The sequence below is a fragment of the Pan troglodytes genome, chromosome 12, assembly GCF_028858775.2.
Source record: "Pan troglodytes isolate AG18354 chromosome 12, NHGRI_mPanTro3-v2.0_pri, whole genome shotgun sequence".
Lineage (NCBI taxonomy): Eukaryota > Metazoa > Chordata > Mammalia > Primates > Hominidae > Pan > Pan troglodytes.
Window position 1 is genome coordinate 51,383,325 of NC_072410.2, and position 26,926 is coordinate 51,410,250.

Genomic DNA, 26,926 nt, shown 5'->3' on the forward strand with positions numbered 1-26,926 from the left:
AAAATCAAAGATCACTGATCACAGATTACCATAACAGATATAGTAATAATGCAAAAATTTGAAATACTATGAGTGTGACTCAGGGACACAAAGTGAGCACATGCTGTTAGAAAAATGGCACCGATAGGAAAGAGTCCTGACTGACCCAGTAGAGACAAGGGAAGAGGGAGGCCCTGGATCTGCCATTGTGATCAGAGTGAGGCCAGGTGAAGAAAAATGTGCAGAAGGTAAGAAACTGTGAAGGCATCATGAGGCCTGGTTAGGGGAGACAGCCTGGAGAATTAGGAAAGACTTACTGTTATTTTAAATTTCAAACCACAGTTATCTGTGTAACGAAAGAACCCTTAAGCCCCACAATAGGAAAAAGTGGAAACTGACCCAGAGGATGCCAGATCGAAGGATATATCCAGTTGCAGTTCTTACCAGCATACAGGTGCTAATACACACACTGTTCATTTTCAGCTTCAGCTCTTGGTTGCTTTTGGCAGCAAAAGCACTGCTCAAGGCCCAGACGAGAGAGCGATTTGGTATTAGGGGAAACTGATTAAAATGGATTCTTGAATGGTGCTCCCCAAAAGATACATACATATATATGTTCCAATCCCTGGAACTTGTGAATGTTACCCGATTTGGAAAAGGATCTTTGCAGATGTAATCAAACTAAAACTCTTGAGATGAAATCATCCTGAATTATCCAATGGGCCCTAGATCCAATAGCCAGTGTCTTTCTAATGGCAGGGCATAGGGAGGTTTAAGGGAAGAGAAGGTGGTGTGAAGACAGTAGCAGAGATAGGAATGATAGGCTACAAGCCAAGGAATGTCAACGATTGTCCCCAGTCACTAGAAACTAGGAGAGAAGCATGGAACAGATTTTCCCCCAGAGCCTCAGAAGGGAATGGTGGCCCAACTAACACCATGATTTCAGACTTCTGGACTCTAAATAGAAATTTATTCTCTCCCAGTTTAAGTCAAAAAGAAAAAAACAAAAAGAAAAATGGCACCAGTAGACTTGCTTGACACAGGGTTCCCACAATCTTTCAATTTGTAAAAAAGGCAAATTATGGGAAGTACAATAAATCAAAGTGCAATAAAAGGAGGTACGCTTATATTTATACATATCTCCCCTATTCATCTCTGTGGAGAACCAAAATACACTTGATATGGTTAAAAAATAAGAGTAGAACATTAAAGTAGCAGGCATGGAAAGCAAATGCTTTAAATCAGGGTCCTAAGTGTATGAAAAAAATAATAGGCTTACCTACACTAAAGGCTTTAATAGATATATACATGCTGTTTGCTCAAGTAAATTAACATAGCTATAATCCTCTTACTAGCATGAATGACTCTCTAAAATAAGTAACTCACCCCCATCCAACGAAAAATTCACCTTCATAAGAATTAAGACATCCCACTGGGTACCTGTGGGAAAATGTTGCTTAGGAGAGATTTTCGATTTTCGACTGTATTCCTTACAGTGGCAGTAAGGCGTATCTAATTCAGGTAACAAATTATCTCCCCATGATAACCTATGTTTGTCTTTACAGCATCTATATAGGATAGTAACCCCAATTTCCAGTCTTAGTGCAAAAGATCCAGGTGACACTTATCTCACTCTCAACACCTGGAGCAGACATATGACACAAACCGCGATGGACTACCCTATTCCCACAGCCACTATAATGTGTTTAGGGATGGACAACTAACCAAAATTGAACCAAAAGAGTCAAAACAAGGACTTCTGCCAGAGTTATGGAGAAAGAAGTGCTTTAAAGGAAAAAGGTCAGATGGGAGAGGCATATATTCTCAGAACCTCCCGAGGCTGTGTCATAGAGTGAGGAGGGGTGGGATAAGGAAAACAAAAACAACAACAAAAAAACTCCTAGAAATGCCAGCTATACAGATCACTTACATCCAGAACCGTGGGGTCCATTTTGCTATATGAAAGAAGTGTGTCCAAGATTTCATAAGGCCAATGCAAAAGACAACAGCTAAGAAAGAAGTATTTCTGACACCAATTTTTATTTGAGCATCCAATACAGCTGCTCCTGAAACCTATTAATAGAATCACCAACCTCATTTAAGCTTCCCAGTTAAGTGAGCTTACAAATTCTTACTTTAAAAAAAAAAAAATTTTTTTTTTTTTTTTGAAACAGGCTGTCGCCCAGGCTAGAGTGCAGTGGCACAATCATGGCTCACTGAAGCTTCTATCTCCCGCACTCAAGTGATGCTACCACCTCAGCCTCCCAAATATTATAACTACAGATGTGTACTACCATGCCTGGCTGATTTTTTTATTTTTATTTTGGTAGAGACAAGATCTTGCTGTGTTGGCCAGGCTGAACTCCTGAGCTCAAGCAAGCCTACCTGTCTCAGCCTTCCAAAGTGCTCAGATTACAGTCATGAGCCACTGCAACTAATCTGCAACTTTAATCACTTACAATCAAAAGGATTCTCAATAATAATCTCAAATCCATTTGCCCAATAACACGTTACTCTCAGTCTGGTGGCTAGAAACTGTTTAATGGTACTAGGGAAGACAGAGTTTAATTTGATGTTACTCCAAGAGATACAGGAACATAGTGTTAAAATCACACTTTTTCACCTCTATGGCCAGTAGGGAAAACTTCACAGGTGCCCTGTCTTTAAGAAGAAAAAGGGGGAAGAACTGAAGAGCCAAGGTTAAGGAAGCAAGACATCTAGCTTGTCCATCCCTTACTTAAGGTATATTCTGAAAACTGGTTCTAAGTCAGAGAAGAGCTTTAGGTCCAAAATTAAATACTGGTGTTTGGTTTGCACTGATTTTCAGTTACTTGTCCTATGGGAAGAGGTGGAGATAGGAGAAGAAAGGATACCTGCTCTGATATAGATAAAAGATCCTGGGGAAGGTAAGCCAGCAAAGAATGAACTAATGACATAAAAAGTTTACCTACTGGGAATTAAGTTAGAAAAGTGTCAAAGGATATACTGAATTCTACCATTTTGGAAAAATATTAAATATACTTCCAGAAAACTAGTATTTTTAAAAGACAATAGCTTTCCAAAAATATTTTTCTCCAAAGTATTATACTAAAGGTATTTAACAGTCACATCTGAACATTAACTATTTTGTAAATATGCTATCTATAATAAAGGAAAAAAATATTCTTACTGTTGACGTAACTGTCGACAGCTCTCAATATGAGTAGATGTATTTTGATGCTGAATCCAATCCTATTGTAAAAGGAGAAAAGTGTTGAAATTAGAATATTCCTCATGTTGACTAATGAATTAGGCTTTTAAAAAAGACAAATAACATTTTGTTCAAAAATTAAACAAACGTACTCATAAATAGCATTTGGTTGCTCAGTAAAATTTTCACAAACAAAAATTAAAGGCCTTGAAACAAATGCACTTAATACCATACCTCACTGATCCCATTTGAAAATATTTTAGTACAGAAAACATTTTCAAAATCATACCCGTGGATGCTCATTTTGAAATCAATATATAAACTTGGAGAAAATAAAAGCATGGATCAGAAAAAACTTACTGCAAATATAAAAACAACACACCAGAAAACACCAAAAAATCTATAAGTAAAATGGTATCTGTGAAACAGCATCTTCAAAATACAATGTTTCAATGACAAATACCTCTAAAATTCACGCTAACAACATCAACAATCAAAAAATGCTGCCGGGCGCAGTGGCTCACGCCTGTAATCCCAGCACTTTGGGAGGCCAAGGTGGGCGGATCACAAGTTCAGGAGATCGACACTACTGTGAAACCCTGTCTCTACTAAAAATACAAAAAATTAGCCAGGCGTGGTGGCAGGCACCTGTAGCCCCAGCGACTCAGGAGGCTGAAGCAGGAGAATGGCGTGAACCCGGGAGGCGGAGCAGCTTGCAGTGAGCCGAGATTGCGCCACTGCACTCCAGCCTGTGCGACAGAGCGAGACTCTGTCTCCAAAAAAATAAAATTAAAAATAAAAATAAAATAAAAATGCTACCTGATAGACCAGTACCATTCCATACAAGGTACTCACTATATTGGCAAATAAGATTAGGAAAAACATGGGGAAAAATGCTACTGATCAAATCTATTTTCAAAATTTAAAAGTAACAACATTTCAAAGATACAATATCCCTTACATATACAGCTTTCAGCTTTACAATTAACGAAATGCTTTTTTTTTTTGCTTTTTTTTTTTTTGAGACAGTTTCACTCTTGCTGCCTAGGCTGGAGTGCAATGAGGCGATCTCGGCTCACTGCACTCTCCACCTCCTAGGTTCAAGCGATTCTCCTGCCTCAGCCTCCCTAGTAGCTGGAATTAACAGGCATGTGCCACCAAGCCTGGTGAATTTTTGTATTTTTGAGACAGGGTTTCACCATGTTTGTCAGGCTGGTCTCGAACTCCTGACCTCAGGTGATCCACCTGCCTCGGCCTCCCAAAAGTGTTAGGATTACAGGCGTGAGCCACCATGCCCAGCCCAAAATGCTTTCTTATACATTACTTCATTTACAAATAAATCTGTCCTAAAATTACAATGTGTACCCATAAATAACTCTGGAAGATACATCTGGTTAAAAAAAAAAAAAAAGCCAATACAGTTTACAAAGATACAGTTTCCAAGGTGAAACAATTAGTTAAAAGCAATATGTATGTTACTCAATGTTTTACTGTTCCTCCAGCATTTAGAAAGGCAGAAAACTTACTAAATAACTGTGTATTTCAACACTTTGCTTAAGGAAAATGTTATTATTTGTTTCCATTTGAAATACATTTTAGTTTAGGTCATTAGAAGTTTCCACAGTTAAAACCACGGTTGACAATAATTTTGGATTCTGTCTTGGCAAGAACTATCTGAAAGAAGGTACGCTGATTTGCAATGCTTAGCATCAATTTAAACTCAGCAACAAGGTATGACAAATCCTAAACTATTTCATTAAGCCATGGAACTGATTGTGGACTACAAAAAAGAAATGTTTGTACATCCTGTTTAATAATACAAATAGAAAGCTAGAAGAAGAGTCTCTAGTAGTACTAAAACCCATATTTTTAATATTAATTGGACACTGTTTACATCAAACAGACACACTGGTGCAGGCAGTGGGTTGGGCATGATTTATTTGAACCATAAAGTGTTTTATCTGAATACGTTGCCAACATTTAATAATCCAGAGATTTTTACCCCCAAGTCCAGATTTCCAGCTTTTCTTGAAAAAATAGGAAGATACAGTAATACAGGATATCATTCTTACAGCAACTATCACCTGAAGATGATGGCTGCCCTATTTAAGATATACTCTTCTCAGTTCAACACACATACACACATTCTCTTAGGCTTGCTTCACAAATTGACATTACTTACTTTAAGCTCAGTAAACACACCCATCCCACCCCAACTTCTAGACTCTCTAGTAATAGTTTCCACATTATAGTCCAAAAGCAGCACGGCCTCCCCAGAGAAAAAGTGATAATTACCTACTAGCAGGAGATGCTGCAAGGACTGCACAGAATTAGGCAGGCTCAGAATGAAACTGAAAATATCTACTCGTATCAGGGCTCACTCACTATTCTCAACAGTTTTTTATTGTCGGTACTTTCTCAAACTGAATTATTTCAGTCATTATGACACAGCTCCTAAACCAAGGGAAGTTTCTCCTTTAAAATCTGAACCCCAATTTAACAAGCAAATACATTTCACGTTCTCAAAGTACATCTTCACAGCTATAGTTTCAAAGACTCGAAGGTGGGGAATATACATATTGTCAGATTTACTCAGTAGGAAAAAGTTTACAATTGGTAATTTACATTTATTGGCTTCATATTTATGTCATATATACACACACAGGAACACTTACGAGGCTGCAAAATATATCACAGAAACGAGAGGCAGTGTGTACCATCGAAATCCATCTTCACAAATCCCTATCATTTGGCCACTTAGTAGTGAAAAATTCATTACTTAGATGAGCCCCATTCTGTTGTGCTGTCTGTTAAAAGGTGTGTCTGTTTTTTAATGGCAATCTATCTAGGTGAGCTCTAATGACGACTAAATGATTTCCTTTCCTCTCAAATTTTTACTTTTATCCTATTAACCCAGGTTTTTACCATCTTATACTTGAACAATTAAAGAAGTTTCCAAGTGGAAGTCCTACTCCACATCATCTCATTTCTATTTACCCTGCATACTTCAGTCAGATCTCCCTAAAATATACTTCCAACATGTCACTTCACTTATCAACAAACTTATTTAGCTTTCTAATGCCTCTCACCTCAAGTCTAAACTCCTAGGCTAGCTCTTCAAGGCCTTTCATACTTATTTCTAATATGCTCATCACTCTTTCCCAACTGCCTCCTACCACAATGAAATGTAGTCTTCTCTCTGGACCTCTGCCTCTCTGTATGTTGTTGCCAACCCTCCTCTTCTTTTTTTTTTTTTTTTTTTTTTTTGAGATGGAGTCTCGCTCTGTCACCCAGGCTGGAGTGCAGCGGCGCGATCTCGGCTCACTGCAACCTTCTGCCTCCTGGGTTCAAGCGATTCTCTGCCTCAGCCTCCTGAGTAGCTGGAATTACGGGTGCACATGACCACACCCGGCTAATTCCTGCATTTTTAGTAGAGACAGGATTTCACCATGTCGGTAAGGGTGGTCTTGAACTCCTGACCTCAGGTGATCCACCCATCTCGGCCTCCCAAAGTGCTGGGATTACAGGCAGTGAGCCACCGTGCCTGGCCCCCTCCTCCTCTTTATACAGGCATATCTAAAGCCTCAATTCAAGACCCATCTTCAACCTACTCCATGAAAGTCTTCTCTCCCACATCATTCTAGTCAAGACAGACTTAGTGCATTTAGTAACTGACATTCCATTAGTCTAACTAGGCTATAAAAGTCTTTTGATGTCAGGATGCATATTTATACTTATTTTTAAACACATACTGCTACATATACAATAGTTAAAATAATTAAATTGGCAAATTGGTAATGATTAAATTGGTAAATTGATGATGCTGGCCTGAGTGATACATGCCTGAAATCAAGACAGAAATCTCTGTCCCCTACAGCATATCCAAACAAGTTAAATAAATCACAAAACTACTTGTTGTCTTCTAATTGTTTTAAATGTCTTGGGAGCATAATTTTTCTCCCCAATAAGACTGAATAAACTGCTTAATAACATCTAAAATTTTACACAGTTCCTCATTTCTGCCCCAGTACCTAATTGGAGTCAAGTACAAAACTGGTATCCATAAGTACACACTAAATTAAATGTACACCTTTTCTACTCTACAGAATACAAAACTTCAAGTTCTTTATTTAAAGATGTATTTTCTTGGATTCATTATGATTAATTAAAAGTTCAAAATCAATTAAAAAAAATTATGTGGTATGCCCAGTCACAAGAATACAGACAAACACTCAATTCACTACTTAGGCCAGGGCTACTTACAGATTACAATTAGGTGATATGAATTATTCTAAGACTTTCCCTTGTAAGGACTTTGCTATCCCTTCTGATGGAATAAGGCAACTATTATTTTAATAGAATTTGGCACATCTGGCTAAAATGGGGTAGAATGCTGCTTTCTTTTGCTGGAGTTAACCTTAAGAAAATACCAACAGATCTAATTATCAGATTCATGTAGACGAAAACCTAGTGAGTAAATAATGAAAAGAAAATCGAAAGGCAGCACTGGAAGAAAAGAACAAGAGCGTTAACACATAGATTTTTAAGCCTAAGTATACAACCAATTCCAGGCCATGGCCTTGAATCAAAGCTTTTTCCCATGTTAGTATATTCCCTTCTGACCCTTTACAATCTAAATCTATAAATCACATTAGTAAATAGAAGAAACAGTGATTGCCAACCATACGTAAGTAAATAAAATTTACTTGGAAATTCCTGCTCAAATCTACCAATGATTATGACTGAACAGTATGTTCTACATTATAGTACACTTTACTGCCTCTGCAAAATACTTCCTTCTAACTATACTATCAAAGTACCTAAATCTTCTTTATTTTTTAGAGATTTTTCTCTACAAATTTCTATCATTTTACACTATTTTCTGAGTCCACAGCTGGTCCCAGAATAATTACTGCACCTTGACTTATTTTTGCTATGAAGTTATTTTAGAAAGCTTCTTCTCAAAAAATACTAAAAATCACTAGTCTACATAAAGTCAGGAAATATTTAAATCAACATTAATTGTCTTTATCCCAAGACAGGTATATATGTGCAAGGCTATAATATACTGTCTCTTAAATGTGTGCATTACAAATGGGTTATACCATCTCTTTGTATTTTTATACTAACAGATCCTTTTAGAGAAAGGTGATTCCATGTGACATTGTCTTGTAAGTACGCAGCTTATGTTACATAAATTTCATGTTGCGTAAGTGGGATAACTAAAAGTTCAAAATAAATGGACATACTACTAAAATATGGTGTGCCCGGTCATAGGAATACAGTAAGCCTAAAATTCAATTCAGTACTAAGGCCAGGGCTACTTAAGATTACAACTATGTATTGAGGTTGCAATTAAAATTACCTTCTGCCATTTCCTTAACGCCTAGTTAACAAGCAGCATACATATCAGAATTTAGAGAAAAATGGCGCTGAGCATCATTATACAGTGATCTTTTTTTAAAAACACTCACCTTCAAATGACTACATTCTACGTTACACAGAGAACACAAATGTGGAAATATTCTTGGAGATGCTGCATAATAATCATTCATCATAGAAGGAGTTGGAAGTCTCTTCATCTTCTGGGCATCAGCATGTGAAAACTTTGGTAGCCAGGATGCTTTCACAATACCAAAGGGAGACCGAATGGGAATGTCAGCCTGTGACTGGTAATTCTTTTTACTTCCTCTTGATCCAACATGTACGTTAGATGAATTAATCACAGGTTCATGTGGGATCCGCTCTTGCTGGCTTACAGATGAAATTAATTCCGACGAAAAAGGTTGCTGGTTCATAGATGGAGGAATCAGAGATTGACTCATTGTCTGGCTAACTGTTTGGTTAATGGATTGGTTGACGGATTTTATGGGTTCAAGGACTGACTGTCCTCCTGAAATGTGTAAGCCTGACATCTTGGTTCCACTCTCAACTGAGAAAAAGGACCGATTATTGGAGGACTCACCGGGGAAGTCCATTTGGCGAAATACGTCTTCAACAGGAAACATAGAATTACATATCACATTTGGATTGGGAACAGATGCAGAAATGTTCTGCTGTGACTGAAATTCATTCTCGACCTCATCAGTTGGAATTTCAGGATCATAAATACGTACTTCAAGTGGATCTTCTGTGTAGCCATATTTGCTTGCATGCCCATAATCGATCACATTACTTGAAACTGCTTCACTACCAAGTGTTTCTTTATTTCTGCTCTGAGAAGGTAAATTAGGTAATCGGCGCCCCATTTTTCGCATTCTTATATCCCTCAAAATTAATGGCATATTTTCAGGAGTTAGTTGTTCATCAGGATAGCGACTAAGTTCTTCTAGGTCTTCATTAGATAATCCAAAACTTGCTAAGATACTTGAGGCACTCTCTTTTGTATAGCGGCTCTGTACTTTGGGACTCTGCTCTGTAACCTGTGTTACAGAACTCTGTTTCACTGCCACTGATGCAGATATATGAGGCTCATCATCCCACCGGCTACCATGAGGCTTCCCCTTCTTCTGTTGTGCTTCATGAAAATCCAGTTTTTCTTTGGTCAATCTTGGATCAGTTCTGTGTTGAGTTACCTGAACATTCATTCTCTGTGGCCCCATGTTCTGATAAGATTCATGGCCAGCAAATCTGTGTGGAATTCCACGTGCTCTCCCTGCTGGGTAAAATCTTGGGAGACCCATAGATCCAGGCCTCATAAATGGTCCTGGAGGCCTCATCCCAGAAGGGTTAGGTGCTCGTGGCCTTTGAAGTGGAAAGTCTCCTCGAGGATTAAACCTGGGTCTCGACATGGCTATTTTCAAGAAAGCCTGATTTAATAAAGTATAAGGTGGTGTTGAACCATGTGAGGCAACGGCATTCAGCTGCTGAAGCGCCAACTGAGTCTTAATCTGAGCAAAGTGCAAAGGAGATGGGCCCAACAGAAGTGGGTTTGCAATGCCCAGGTTCAAGGAATTCACAAGTGGTGCGAAATTTTCCAAGAATAACACAAAGCTGAAAGTTAAAACACAAATATTAGATCATTTTAACTCAAACTACTTCATGAAGTGGGTTCTACAGCCAGTGTAAAACATTTTGAAATAAAGCCATGAAACCATTCTGCATTTCATATACTTTTAGAGTAAGGGCTTACGAAGATTTAAATTTCCCAAAAACTTTCTCTTCTTTTCTTTCCTGAATGCAGAACACAAGCCCCAAACCTCAAGCCAGAGTTCATGTACATTGTGTTGCACTGGGTGCTGTCCTAGGTGCTGAGCAGTAATTACAACTCCTTTTACATAATCTTGAAAAATACTGGGAATTTATTTCACGCTGTAATACTGGGGAAAAAAAAGATGAAGGCATTAAAATACTTATAAATGCACACATTTAATACGCATGTTATCAGATATACAAATAATGAAAGTAAGAACTGTAAGCCTAAAAGACCCATTTTTGTAAAACAAAATCTTCCTTGGAATCAGCCTTGACATCTAATAAATCCCATAGGGCAATTAAACTACACTTATGTTCCTATTATTAAATAGTTGTTTCTTGTAAGATAAAAATTTGTTGCCAATAACCTGACTACAGAGTCTAAGAAAACAGTATGCAATGGCATCGAATTCGTTATAACATAGAACATAATACATAACAAAACCAGTAACCCTTCCCTTGGATTCCCTCCATAGTCGCAGTATGGACGAATATATATGGATGACAATAATGATTAACTATATAGAGCACTGTCCACGTGTCAGTCAGTGTTCTATGAACTTTAAATGGAATGGGTCATTTGATGCTCACAACAGTCCTGAGATATGTACAGTTTTACATAGGAAGACACTAAGGCACACACAGGTGAAGTAACTTACAAAGAAAAGTGACTGTGCTGAGATTTGTATTCAAGGTTATCTGGTCCAGTAATCTGTGCTCTTAACCATTAACCGATGTGAGTAAAAGTAACTTACAGTTTCCAGGCACTTTATTAGTTAAAACTGGTTGCTGACCAGCCCATCAGACTGTACTACCCCCTTCAACACTCTTCTCAGAAAACAGTACTTTAGCTACCATTCAGGACCAAGGTCAGCAGCCACACAACTTGCCTTTTCTACGATTAAAAAATTTATGAGCATATAGACTATGCTGGTGCTATCAGGACCTCACTTTTATGTGTGATTGAAATGCATGGTGGAAAATGTGAGGTCTTGAGGCATCTACAATTGTTATAAACATCAACATCATGGATCCTATTTGCTAACCATCACTGTCTGGTTCAAGCCACAATTCCATCCGTTACTTTACTATACACTTTTCTCTATTTATATGTAATGTTAGTAATTGTTAATTTGGCTGGGAAAATGGTCTTTATCTGGTTAACACCCTTCCCTCCAATCATTTTGCATGCTGCCACCACATTTAACCTTTGCAAAAGGACATTTTCACCACACAACTCCTCTGTTCAAAAATCCACAAATATCTCATTCCCTTCATTTCTTAGCTTTATTGTTTAAGGTCCAACCAATCTAACCAATCTCTCTAATTTTATCAGACAGGTATTTTTGCTATGCCTTTGTTCCTATTCTTCCCAAATCTCTTCATCTCTTCCAATCAAAAACAAACCTTGCCCTGGACGCTCACCTGACTTTATTCATCCTTCAAGGTCACCCCCATTCAACCTCCCTTGACTACCAATGCCAAGAGTGAGTCTTCCAATAATCTTTCCTTTTTTTTTTCTTTTTTTAAAGACAGGGATGCGCTTTGTCACTCAGGCTGGAGTCCAATGGCGCAATCTCGGCTCACTGCAACCTCCACCTCTCGGGTTCAAGCCATTCTCCTGCCTCAGCCTCCCGAGTAGCTGGGATTACAGGCATGTGCCACCATGCTACCTGGCTAATTTTTTGTATTTTTAGTAGAGATGGGGTTTCGTCATGTAGGCCAGGCTGGTCTCAAACTCCTGATCTCAAGTGATACACTTGCCTTGACCTCCCAAAGTGCTGGGATATGAGCCACGTCGCCCGGCATTCAATAACCTTTATTTATTGCTTGCACCATTTTTGGATTCTTACTATCTTATGTTTTTGCACTCATACACACATGGTCTTTTTCAACAACCTAATGTCAATTGAAGGTTTATGTTCATGGCTAAGTCTTAACCCCCAAGCATATAAACCCTACTCCTACTCAAAAGATCCTCAAATATTTGTTAAACTATCTGAATGGTCACATCCAAAGTACTCATTAGTAACATGCACAGGTTAATTTTCAAATTAGAATGAAACACAAAAATACATCAAATACACAGGCTTTTGATTCACCAGATACAAGCTGCAGACACAAGCTTACCAAACAATGATACCTACATTCTGTTAAAAAGTTCATTTGTAACAAACTCACAGTCTTTTTAAACAATCATGAATCATATGAAATTGTGCCTACCTTCTACATAATAAAATATCTTCCAAAAACAACTGTCTTCACCCAATCCTAAAAGATACGCATTGCTTATGTAAGCAGTTTATCATGTAGTTATTACAATGCTTTCTGAACCACTTATTCCATTTGGTGAAGACTCCTCTTATAACTTCATAAGCACAAGCTCTTCCAAATAATGTTTCTCCCCCAAAATAAAACAGCAAAGGAACAAATTTCAATCAGAGTGATCTAATTACTAAATGGAATTGTGAATAAGTATCATTTGGAACAATCTCCATTTTAAATTCCTTAAAGGCAAAAATGTACTGTGTATTTCCTAATGTGCCCAACATTGCATTACAATGATTCAAGTACACATTTATAGAAGGTTAAGACAACTGCCCTTGACAAACTGTATTCTCCAGAATACTAGAGTACTCTAACAGTGGTCTTCTACAAAGATGTTGCCTGGCCAAGAAAGTTTGAAGGCCACCATACTTGCCTTTTAGAGGGGAACAATGTCTATTAGCATATTAAAGTCTATGAGAGGCCAGGTGAGGTAGCTCACTCACGCCTGTAATCCTAGCACTTCGGGAGGCCAAGGCAGGCCGAATGCTCTGAGCCCAGGGGTTCAAGACCAGCCTGGGCAACATGACGAAATCCTGTCTCTACAAAAAAAAATACAGGTGGCTCACACCTGTAATCCCAATACTTTGGGAGGCCAAGGCAGGAGGACTGCTTTGAGCCCAGGAGTTCGAGGTCAGCCTGGGCAACATGGTGAGACCTCATCTCTACAAAAATGAAAAAACCAAGCATGTTGGTTTTTTCCAACTAGCTACTCAGGAGGCTCAGGTGGTAGGACTGCTTGAGTCCAGGATGTCAAGGCTGCACTGAGCTGTTTCCACCACTGTACTCCAGTCTAGGTGGCAAAGCAGACACTGTCTCAAAAAATTCATATAAATAAAATATCTGCCTATGACCTATATGCCAAATAACATATCTTCAATGGTTAAAAAAAGTAAGCATTATGTTGCCTTTTCTTTGTGAATGAAATTTAAGGAGTATAATGGTCACCTCTTCTCTGAGGTGGATGCATTCCAAGATCCCCAATGGATGCCTGAAACCATGGATGGTACTAAATCCTATATATACTGTGTTTTTTCCTATATATCCATACCTGTGATAACACTTAATTTATAAATCAGCTACAGTAAGAGATTAACAATTAAAAATAATTAAAATATAGCATAATAAAAGTTATATGAATGTGGTTGCTCTCAAAATGTCATTCTCATACCATACTCACCTATTTTTGGATGGTGGTTGACTACAGGTAACTAACTGCAGAAAGTAAAGCCATGGATAAGGGGAGACTACTGTATACTCATATTTCATTTGCACAATTTTCAGTTTTAATTAAAAATGTTAAGTACATTTTTAATCATTTAGCAAAGTTTGTCTTCTATCATTCATATCCACTCCAAATAAAATGTTTTAACTGAAAGGATGCTTGTTATTTATACTTCAAGCTATTTATAAGGTATTACAGTTTCCTTTTGCAATTACATAATTCTGAAGCCTTATTTTTTCAAATTTAACTTAGGTGCCCCACCAACAGCATTTTTACTTTGTCACTTAACTTTTATGTCCTTCTCAATCAATTCAAGGGAATAAAATTCCAAGATTAAGTATCAGGCCATTCAAGACAGTTTTTTAAATGTTAAGTACTCCCAAGAAATTTTGAGAAAGTTTTCTTAGCAATAAATCTAGAGAATAAGTTCAAATTCAGCCTTTATTCATACAAAATAATTACTGACATCATTGTTCTAGGTAAGGAAGGACCAAAGATATTACAGCCAGAACAGATCTCTCCTTCATATAGCTAACACTCTACTTTTTAAGATGGAGCTAGTATCTCATGAAATCAGGGTAACCAAAATGATACAATATATAGTTAGAAATCTCTTGAAAACTTCCCTTTTCATGCTTCTGCAATTATAACAGCTTGCAGAGAGACTGGAAACTGGTCAAATAAACTATAGTACATCTGTATTTTCAGCATCCACTGGCAGGTCCTTAGAACGTATCTCCCTCAGAAAAAGGGACACTACTACGTAAAGGCTTTTAATGACCAGAATCAGAATCCATACAAAAAAGATAGGAAAATTCTTCTGGGTTGGAGAGAGTTTCAGAATTTGGATACTAAAAGTAGAGGGCAAGCTGTTATTTTATTTTATTTTTTTTGAGATGGAGTCTCGCTCTGTCACCCAAGCTGGAGTGCAGTGGCATGATCTTGGCTCACTGCAACCTCCGCCTCCCAGGTTCAAGCAATTCTCCTGTCTCGCCCTCCTGAGTAGCTGGGACTACAGGTGCATGCCACCACACCCGGCTGATTATTTTTATTTTTAGTAGAGACGGGGTTTCACCATGTTAGCCAGGATGGTCTCGATCTCCTGACCTTGTGATCCACCCGCCTCAGCCTCCCAAAGTGCTGGGATTACAGGCATGAGCCACCACGCCTGGCGGCAAGCTGTTAATTTTAACAGGAGATGGTGTGATACAAGAGGAAAACGTGAGTTTTTTTGGTGGGGAGAGGGGAGCAGAAAGCAGAAAATTCAAACTCAAACTATAAGAGTCTGTCATCTACTTGTCAAAAAGGTCTATGACCCAAAAAGGTTAAGAAGTTCTATTTAGGGGTGTCAGAATCTACATTTTTAAGGCCTCAATTCACATGGTTAGGAGACAATCTAATCTCTCTTCTATTCCATTTAATTTTTAGCTACTGGCTCTCCTACACTGCTACATGCCTAATGCCTTCTACTCGATCACTTCCATACATCTCAATTTTGCTAAACACTGATTTTTGTTGTTTCTGTTTTACTTATTGGCAGGCAGGAACATTTAATTGGGAATGACAGTAGGTCACAAATTTCCTTCTTACAAGTTTCCATCTAAATCCTGCACGCCACTGTGGGGTGGGGTGAGGAGATACATCCTAACAGACCCTTCTTTCCCCCCTTTTTGTTTTTAGTGGATAGGAGTAAGTTCAGAATTATTCACTCAATGTATTAAATATCTTCTGAGAGCCTAACATGACAGTCACCAGGCTACTTCTTAGTTTCAAAGCCAAATAAAATACAGTTGCATTCCTATAGCCAAAGTGCCAACAATCTAACAGAAAAAAAACAAATTTCAGTAAGGTTTGTCAGTATTATAACAAGGCTGAGATATCAGAAAAGGATTTCTGGAAGACAGAAATGCTTGAATTGAGTTTTGTAGGATGGCATCTTCTACAGTTTTGAGGAAACTAGTACAAATGAGATTTCAAATAACAATGTCTTACTAAACATGTTTATCAAATTTTCAAAAATTTGGAGTATCCTAAAGTCTTTGGATAAAATACTGTAAGACAGTTGTACTGGAAATGATAAAAAGTAAATTATAACTTATTAACTACATATTTCTGACAAAGGCATAATATTCAAGACAAAAAAAATAGCTTCAGCTAAAACATTAGAGTCTTCGCACCCTCAGGACTATTTGATAGACGTCAGCTATGAAGACAGAAAAAAAGTGTTAGGAACCAACATCCCTTATGCCATATGTCAGCTACTGTTTTTAGTGGCTTTTTCAATCCTCTGCTCTCTCTACACCAATTCCCTTACCAAATTACCAAGACAAACACACACACGCACAAAAATCTCCATTTCTAACTATAAAATTCAGTGTATTCCTGTCAATACTTCTCGTATGTACTTTTCTTTTTCCTCTCACCACCATCATCATCCCAATGCCTTTTCTTTGGCTATTATAAACTTTAAATCTACAGTTTTCTATGTAGATTCACAGATGCACTGGCAAAAAGAGGCAAAAGTTACAGGCTCAAGTGCTTAATGAGTAAAATAATGTGTCTGAGATTTTCTTTAAAATAATCTGGGCGGAGGTGAGGGAAAGAGTGAACATGTGTAGTGGGGCAAGGGGCGGTGGTGGTGGTAGATGAAGGGAATTTGATGAAGCAAGACACATAAAAATACTGGTTGTGGAAGCTGAGTCCCTAAGAATTTATCTGTGCTTTTTTTACATTTCTGAAGATTTCCAAAATAAAAAGTTTAAATCCTAAATATTAGTATGACTTTTTTTTTTTTTTTTTTGAGACAGAGTCTCACTGTCACCCAGGCTGGAGTGCAGTGACACAACCTCAGCTCACTGAAACCTCCACCTCCTGGGTTCAAGCGATTCTCCTGCCTCAGCCTCCCGAATTGCTGGGATTACAGGCGTCTGACACCATGCCTGGCTTTTTTTATTTTTAGTAGAGACAGGGTTTCACCACGTTGGCCAGGCTGGTCTTGAACTCCTGACCTCATGTGATTCACCCGCCTCGGCCTCCTAAAGTGTTGGGATTTCAGACACGAGCCACCATGCCCAGCCGGCATGACATTTTTAACAAAACAAAAAACGGGAAGAGTAAAAATCCACGAACATGAGTTAGTGAAGATGACATCATTCTTCTCAATCTAACATTATCACACCAAGGTCTAACAAAAGCCAAATCAGTAACAAGCTGATTAACAAGCAATGTATAAATAATAAATTCAGATTTAAGTCTAAAATCATTTTAATTATACCAAATAACCTTCCTTCCCACTTGACTTTTTTAACTATTACTGAACAGTTTGATATTTTGCTGTCTTTGTTTCGTTCCACCTTTTGGTGGAAAATATTAATTTGTAAAATTTAGAAAATAAAATTAAGCAAAACAAGCAAAGTGATCTTGGTAAGAAACCTCTAAGAATTAGGTTATATCACAACGAAGAAAACAAAGCCTCTGCCTTTTTAAGATAATGATGTAACCTGAAAACAGTGTGATAAGAAACAGAAACTAAACAAAGGCAAATTTGGCATTAATACCTGGAAAACCACCAAACAAATTAAGACAGCCATTATAAAACCTTTCTCCTTTAACCCCAGGAGCTCTGGTCATAAAGAGGTTCGTTCATCGGAAGATTTATGGATAGTCGTCTTATGAAATAAATAACCTGGAAAAACGAGAGTTGAGATCAGGGTTCTTAACTATTAACTTGTTGGGGAAAAAACTGCAATTAAGTAGCATTAACCCTTTAAAATAAATGTTTTATTCCTAGTTATGTAAGTAATGTGTGCTTGTTACAGAAACAATAACAACCTGCAAACAAAATCCTTACCAATAAAACCATCACCCAGAGTAAATTAATACTCTGGTATAGTTTCATCTACTTTAGTGTACATTCATGCACGCATGATGGGGGGGGTGGGATATATCAAACACTGTACAAAATTAGAAGTATACTATTTGCTCTTTTCAGTTGACATTTTATTTTTCTAAATTTACTATTTTTCAAAAACTGGATACTTAATAGTGACAAAACATGCTGAACCTTTGAACTGTTTTAACAAGTAACTAATAACTCTCATTTATGTCCTTTTAAGAACTAAAACATACCACTGTAAAACAAGAAATATTCAATATAATGTCAACCATAAAAATTCTTTCAGAAACATAGTAGAAACTGGGTTCTTGAGGAAGCCATGATGAAACGGCTTGATGAATTGAAAAGATAGCGCTATTAGATCCTGTGAGGTATTTCTGAGATCTCCAATACCACGGACAATCAAGAACTGCCTATTATTTTGATGCAGTCTTTCAGAAGGAAGGGAGCCCTTAATTTTCTTTACAGATATGGGTAGACTTTATCCAAAACCATCATCAAAAATCAATCCATCAGATAATGGCTCCATCAGACTTATAAGGAAAAGATTTATATCAAACACCATACTTTTGGGCTTACACTACTTTAAAGTTTACAAAGCACTTTAAATATTATCTCGTCTGAGCTTCACAATGACCTTAAGAGCAAAGGAATTCCAGTTCACACATTAAGTAAAACACAGCTAGGAAGTAACAAGATTACAACATCTCCCATTGGTGTTCTTTCCATATACCAGATACATTAAGTGTAAATCTACTTTATAACTTTATTTCTAATCATAAAAAAGCAATACAGTTTCAAAATCCGCCCCCAAAAAAGAAAAACCACCCTATAACATGCAGGAAAGAAAAAAAAGTATTCTATAATCTTCCCACAAAGGGAAAACTACCACTAACATTATTTTTCTAGACATACACCCATATACCTCATTTGATACTGCTTTGTCAGAGCACTGTTTGTCTCAGAATATATAAATTCACTTTGGTACTTAAGAATGCAGTTATTACAATGGGTAGTTAATAGAAGAGGCTGATTGTTTATTCAGCTATAAAAACTAACATGTCATTCTGTGCTTTCCTGGTACTCAATCTGCTGATCTCTCCTACCACGCAGATAAAGCCACTCAGCCAACTTCTTTACTATTAGTCTTTGTCCTCTCGTCTCACAAAAGGTATGCAAGTAACAATTCTGAGGGTGCCACAAGTGTTGACAGAGAGTACCATGTTTCACGTTAAAATGCCAAAATGTGGTGCCTTCAAAGAAACAGTCAATGAAACAGAAAGCAAAAATAAGCAGAAAATTAGAAACGTTATTTGGCATCATGAAGGGCAACACCAAATTTCACTACTAACTGCAAGGATTGATAAACACCATGATTTCAGATTTGAAAAAAAATGGAAAACTGCTAATGCACAATGTTAAGAGATCTCCATGAGAACCTGGCATTAATCCCATATAGCAATGATTTAATATTGTTATCCATTTCAGGAAAATGGTTTTTTGATAAATGGGCTATTTTAAGATATACCTTTTTATTTCTTAGGAGCATGTGACCTGCATACGTAAACAGGCCTCTAGAGCACAACATTGTATTTATTGTAAATGATGCTCCCCCGCAGATGTGCACTGGTGGCCTTGCTCTAAACACTCCTAGTAAGTATAACAGGTTAGCCCAAGAGGAAACACCTTATCCAAGTTGGAACAAAGAAATCTTCCCTAGGATTTTTTGTTAAACTAGAAATGAGAAAAGTGGTAGATGTTTCTAAAATTCAAATGCTGTTAACAGCCCTATTTACTGCTTTACTGAGAAACTGCACCATAAAACAACAACAACAAAAGCCACTGGAACAGAGATAAGCAAGACCAAGAAGTAAAGACAATAATGAAGGTATTCAATATCCAGTCCCAATTGTTTCTGAAGCCTAACTCATCCTTGCCCTCTCTGCCATTTGGTTATTTGCTTTTCTTCATGGAGTAACATGGCCAAAAAATGTTTCCATTTACCTAAAGTGGGTTCTAAAATCTTCAATTAAATATACCTAAACTGGCCGGGCGCGGTGGCTCATGCCTGTAATCTCAGCACTTTGGGAGGCTGAGGAGGGCGGATCACCAGGTCAGGAATTCAAGACCAGCCTGACCAACATGGTGAAACCCTCTCTCTACTAAAAATATAAAAATTAGCCGGGTGTGCTGGCAGGCGCCTGTAATCCCAGCCACTCAGGAGGCTGAGGCAGGAGAATCTACTTGCACCTGGGAGGTGGAGGCTGCAGTGCACTGAGATCGTGCCACTGCACTCCAGCCTGGGTGCAAGTGAGACTCCGTCTCAATAAAAAAAAAAAAAAAAAAACCTAAACCGACTAAATGCATTAAAAGCCATAAGCCTTAAAGTCTTTACAAGTGCAGATGAGCATACAGTATGCCATCTTTTGTGTTAAACAAAAAAGGAAAATAGGAAAACATACATATACCTCTTTATGGTTAGCACAAAGAAACAAAGGAAGAATAATACAGAAAACGATGAATCTGGTAATCTATAAGGGGTAATGGATAGAAAGGATTGAAGGGATATGGTAATGTTATTTCACGGAGCATCTTACTATACAGTTTTAACCTTTGGAAACATGTTAACAATTTACATATATTTTAAAAATCAGTAAGGATGGGATGGAGAAAAATATCTAACACTGAAAGCAAACTAATCCAATCATATTTCAAATGCATACCACAATACATTGAAGGGGAAAAAGAAAACTAATCCAAGAACTTATAAACCACTATTCAATTTATGTACCTCACAGGAGGCCACACCCCGAGTGTTACAGCCCCCCAGGAAAATAAATAAATAAAAAACGATTTATGTACCTCAGTTTTGATGGAGCTAAGGGAAAGAGAAGAATAACAAATTTTCACTCTTTTTAGTAATTTTATTTTTTGTAGTGGTATGGATGAAGCAATTCTGAAACTACTTTAGATACATCATAAGTTTGAGCAAGTAAGTAAATGTTTTGATGGTGCTAGGAACTTAGGGCTTTCATTACGAAAGACAAGAAATACAAATAGGAAATAGGAGAAAGCAAGAAAGAACTGAAGAGTAATAAATTATCAAACACTGGAAAAAACAGAGTCCATAAATACATAGCAATAAATTAATCAATGCGGAAGAAGGGAAGCTCTTATAGAGTGCTGAGTACCTACTACTAAATGTAGAATAACAGTTGGAGTAGAAATCATTTTGCAACCATCATAGTAAAGGATGGTTCAGGTAAGAATCATGAGTGGGTGTTACAGAGGTAAATTCTAATGAGTAGGATATTTGCATGGTCTTAAAACGTCTCTCCAGAGATTAATTCCAGGGGGAGTGGGGGGAAACAAGCACTTTAACCATAGCATATGCTCACACATAGTATCATGCATGAAGGGCAAATGGAAATGGTAAATCTCCAGATCTGATATCCTGGGGACATAGCATTAGTTATGTGATTTTTCTGCCCAGGGACATATAATCTACATCTAATCAAGAGGAAACATCAGATAAATCCAAAATGAGAAGTGCTCTATTAAAGAGAAAAGCAAAGCAGATTGTATTCTTCAAAAATGTCAACTTCACAAAAGATAAAGGCAGACTATGGAAATGTTCCAGACTAAGGAAGATTAAAAAGACATAACAACTAAATGCAACATCTGATCTTAGTTTAGTCCTGTACTGGAGGGGGAAAAAAAACTGCTATAAAAAACATTATTGGGTCAATTGACAAAAACCAGAATACAAATAGTAGATTGAATAATTTTATAGGCTGCGCATTGGCTCATGCATGTAATCTTACTACTTTGGGAGGCCGAGACAGGTGGAATGCTTGAGCTCAGGAGTTCGAGACCAGCCTGGGCAACATGGCAAAATCCCATCTCTACAAAAAATATAAAACGTAGCCAGGCATGGTGGTGCGCGCCTGAGCCAGTACTCCCAGCCACTTGGGAGGATCGCTTGAGCCCAGGAGGCAGAGATTGCAGTAAGCCGAGATCACTCACTGGACTCCAGCCTAGGTGACAGAGCCAGACACTTCCTCAAAAAAATAAAAAAGGATTTTATAAATGTGAAATTCATTGAAGTTGGTAACTATGACTGTGAAAGAAAATATTTTTAGGAAATACACACTGAAGTATTTAGAGATAAAGGACCACAATATATGCAACTTAATGTCAAACTTTTCGGGAAAAAAACCATATATGCAGGAGACAGGGAACTCCCCCACCACCTGTCACTTAAATTCATTCAAATATAGTTAATGGCACAACATTTCATGACCAACATTGGACTATGTGATCTTCTTACTTTATACAAAGTCAAAAAAAAAAAAACTATAGGCAATATGGCAAGAGGCAGAAAACCTGCAGTATAATAAAGAGCATCAGCCTTAAACACATTTTTGGATTTGGCCTTTCTTTTCTACATCATGTTCACTTCCTAACTATTGACTGTTAGTCAGCCTATTATGCAATCCATAATAATCTAATCTTTGGGGAAATTTCCACTGATCTGAAGATACCCACCCTGCTAGGAGGGGTGCCAGTGAATGACTGCATGCAAAATTAGTTAACTCCTTAAGTAAAATTTTACACTACTAATTCAGCTTTAGAGAGGTAGTGCAGCACAAGCACAGTCTTTAAGAACTTAGACCCTACATTCAGTGTTTTAACTCTGGTCCTGCTGCTTGCTAACAATGTTACCCTGAGCAAGCTGGTTAATCCAAGCCTATTTCATCCTGTGAAATAACTCTGGTCCCACTGCTTGCTAACAATGTTACCCGGAGCAAGCTGGTTAATCCAAGCCTGTTTCATCCTGTGAAAATGAAACAACAGTACCCACTGGGAATGCTGCTGTGAAGATTAACTAAAATTGTAAATCCTGACATGCAACAGGTGCTCAAAAAATGCTCAACAGTAAACAAAATGCTTAATAGGTGTTTCTTCCTTTTAGTAAGACTTGAGTAATTTTTGAAAATTATATTAGACATAGGAGTTAATTGCTTACATCCACCTTTCTTTCAGTATTTCCTATATTGAGATCTAGCAATTTGTTTAACAAGCACTTGTGTTTTTTTGGGTTTTTTTTTTTTTTTTTTTTTGGAGATGGAATTTCACTCTTGTTGCCCTGGTTGGAGTGCAAGGGCGCAAATCTCGGCTCACCGCAACCTCCGCCTCCCGGCTTCAAGCGATTCTCCTACCTCAGCCTCCCGAGTAGCTGGGATTACAGACATGCACCACCACCCCAGCTAATTTTGTATTTTTAGTAGAGACGGGGTTTCTCCATGTTGGTCAGGCTGGTCTTAAGCTCCCAACCTCAGGTGATCCGCCTGCCTCGGCTTCCCAAAGTGCTAGGATTACAGGCGTGAGCCACCGTGCCCCGGCCTTATCAAGTACATTTTTAAAGTCACATCAAAATTCATGAATTCAGATGCTGATGAAGCAAAAGATTATCTAAATAATGTATAAAAAGCGAAGTTTTTCTTCACGTAAACTCTAAGAAAAGGTAGGTGGGGAGTTTATAGACTTGAGAGTTATCAATCGTAACCAATTATAAATGAATTATGAACATTAGTTGGATCCTGACTCCAACAACCTTTACCACATATGCATGGGGGTGGGAGGTAGTGAGTTACAACTGGGGAAATTTGATATGTCTGAATATCTGATATTAAAATTAATTACTCATAGTTACTGTTGTTTTACGTGTAATATGCATGTTTTCTTCTAAACACTCTAGAGAAAATTCTGAACTATATATTGAACTGATAGAAGCATTTGTTTAAAAATAAGCAAGTAGAGATGAAACAAGACTGACCATTAGCTAGATAATTGAAACTGGACAGGCACATGAATGAATTAGTATCATTCTCTCTACTTTTGTATATGTTTAAAATTTTCCATAGTAAAATGGTTTGGTTTTTTTTTTCGGTAAAAATATTTAAAACAAAAGTTGGCAACTTTTACTCAGCAGAGACAACAGGCAAGTTAGCTAAAAGTTTAACCGACTGTGGAAATAAGATAGGAAATTTTTTCTTAAACTTGAATGAACAATAAATATATTTTGGTTCAAAAGAATAAAAAAAAAAATCCAAAATATATGTTCCTCAGGCTAACCATGAAGAAAACAGGCTGAGCGCAATAGCTCACACCTGTAATCCCAGCAATTTAGGAGGGTTAAGGTGGGAGGATGGCTTGAGTCCAGGAGTTCGAGACCAGCCTGGGCAATACAGCAAGACCTTGTCTCTATAAATTTTTTTAAAAAAGATTAGCCAAGCGTGGGGACGTGTGCCTGTTGTCCCAACTACTCAGGAGACTGAGGCAGGAACATCGCTTGCACCCAGGAGGTAGAGGCCGCAGGGAACCATGGTGGCCTCAGAGAAAGAGTGAGATCCTGTCTCAAAAACAAAGCAAAAAAACATAATGTACGTTAAAGCTATTTCTCCTGTTTCCTGGACTTTCTTTTCAAACCAAAACCCTTGTTATTCTTAACCCTCACCGGAGTTTTTTTTGTTTTCTTTTGGTTTTTTTTTTTGGAGACGGAGTCTAGCTCTGTCGCCCAGGCTGGAGTGCAGTGGTGCAATCTCGGCTCACTGCAACCTCCACCTCCCGGGTTCACGCCATTCTCCTGCCTCAGCCTCCCGAGTCGCTGGGACTACAGGCGCCCGCCACCAGGCCCGGCTAATTTTTTTTCTATTTTTAGTAGAGATGGGGATTCACCGTGTTAGCCAGGATGGTCTAGATCTCCTGACCTGATCCGCCCACCTCGCCTCCCAAAGTGCTGGGATTACAGGCATGAGCCACCGCACCCGGCCCTCACCCGCATTATTACAGTTGTGTGTTTTATTTCTACATCTCACCTTTTCCTCACTCTTTTTCCTTTCCATTATTCTCTTCTCATCTTCTATATACTTATTTTCCTTCCATTTTAATTTTCCATCACAAATTTCAAAACACTAAACAAAGTTAAAGCAATTAAGAGTAGATAAGCTGGATACACATGAGGGCTTATTAGCTTTAGCCACAAACATAATTACTTTCAATTTGGAGAGTCTCTAAAACCACTACATGGCAGCATTTATTAGCGCCTGTTTCCTTGCAAAACAGCCCAAGCTGTGTTACTGGGTACCAATACTGGAAGTACTGTTTCTAAGTATATAAGGCATTTTATTAAGGATTTGGACAAATTTAGTCCAAACCTTAATCAGTATACATTAAGGTACAGTGGAAAGAGCATGATTTAGAGTCCAGGCTCTGGTGACTACCAGCTGAGTTCATTCACTCAACATCTGAGCATCTAATACATACCAGGCACTGGGAAAGATACAAAGACTAACGTAAAAATCATATAAATGGTTACAATATATATTGATAAGTTCTACAAGAAAAGCATGTAAAAAGTTTATAGAAGCACAAAATATTTTAATGAAAGTTAGATTAGAGGGCCTTTCAACTCCAAAATTCTATTACTCTAAATCCTTTTAAGCCGTTTAATTAGAAGAGAATACCCACAGATTATAATTTTCTATCAAATGATGCTGCCTAAGCACTTCAATTTTGAAATACAAGTAACAGCTAACATTAAGCACCTAGTATGTGCCAAGGAATACGAGCTTTCCATACACTGTCTCACTTAACAGTCACTCACAAAAATCCCAGGCAGGAAGTAATAATCTCACCATTTTAGAGATAAGCAAACAAAAGCTCAGAAAGACTAAAATAATTTACCAAAGTCTCACACATACTGAGGAAAAGGGAGATGTGAATCCAGATCTTCCGATTGCAAAGCCTATTCTCTTTCCACTAAACTACTTGTCTCATTTTCTTCCACTACATAAAAACAAAATTTCCGGAGATCACCTACTTAAGAGCACCCAAGAAAAACCCTAAGATAGTCAAGTACAAAGTGATGACTTTTTTAAACTACAGTACCTAAACCTTTTTAAACTAGAGTACCTGCCGTATACACCCTCCAAAGCAAAATGCAAAAAAAGATTACAAAACAAATACAACCAATATACAATAAATATGTGACCATAAACACATTATGAAAACTAGTTAATAAAAACGAATAAGATTTTGTGATTTCTTCCAACTGTTATATTTACCCTTTCTTGGTTCCAAGACAAATAAATCCCCAAGGAAGGAATGGCCCAGCATATTTTAATGTATAACATGCTGGGACGCCCTGTAATTATTTAGAAGTACATATTACAGAATATGGAGTACAAAATAAAATATAAAATGCTGTCAAACTTTTTTAAAAGACAGCAACATAAGTCCACTAAGTCTCGAATGTCTAATCATTAACAAAATTTAAAGCTATTTGAATGTCATTTACATGTTTGTTTTTTTCCGAAAACTTCCTTAAATTCACCTTTTTTTGGTCAATCCTTTTCTCCAGGTTATCAATTTTTAATTGTAAATCTGAACCAGCAAGCACAACATCCCTGAAAAAATAATCCTTTACAACAAATGAGGGGAAAAAGCAGAAAATGTTTTGTGCACAATTCCAGAGCACAAAAAGTACTTGAACATAAATCGCTGGATCCTGGTGACAAGTTTTTCATCGGGACTCCTTTAGACTACTACAATTTCTGGTCCTGGCCCCAAACTTCGCCTAAGGGCAAATTTTAAGATTAAGAAAAATTAGCTTCAGGTAGCCTTCACTGTCTAGCTCAATGATTTTGTAATACTGAAGTATCCCTCATTAACAATTACCTCAAACAACAAAAGATCTATTTCAAACGTTCTCAAGGATTCCAGTCTGTGATATATATACATTCCCCCTTCCTTTAAGAGAACGAGGCCCAAGCTAAGAATCACACAAAAACAACTCACTAACGTTCTGTTTTCACAATTCCTCTGAGAAATTTGGAAATACTGTTAGGTATCACAACCATTTATGAGTCCTCAGTCTCCCACAGAGGTGATATTTTCTTTGGTTTCATACCTGCACTACGCAGCACAGAACACCAGCCCGCAAAAGCCGCTGGATCCTAACATTCCCTCCTTCATCCCGACACCCCCTCCCCAACCCCAAACACAAACACGCTCTTCTCTCCACGCTTCTTGCACAATGTCGCTGGTCAGAGGG

General features: G+C 37.7%; 1 protein-coding gene across 10 annotated transcripts in view; it reads right to left on the reverse strand.

The window, feature by feature from the left end:
- ZNF638 (zinc finger protein 638) overlaps positions 1-26,926 on the reverse strand; it is a 152,603-nt gene that overhangs the window by 69,960 nt on the left and 55,717 nt on the right. For 7 of the 10 annotated variants that reach the window (XM_009442646.5, XM_009442644.5, XM_009442645.5 and 4 more), the window contains exons 2-3: positions 8,644-10,162; positions 3,149-3,210 (exon numbers count right to left, since the gene is read on the reverse strand). In XM_009442646.5, the coding sequence (XP_009440921.2) occupies positions 3,149-3,210; positions 8,644-10,162 (1,581 nt within the window). The remainder of the gene's footprint in view (positions 1-3,148; positions 3,211-8,643; positions 10,163-26,926) is intronic. The other 3 variants (XM_063789736.1, XM_063789735.1, XM_054677951.2) reach the window with 1 other exon arrangement.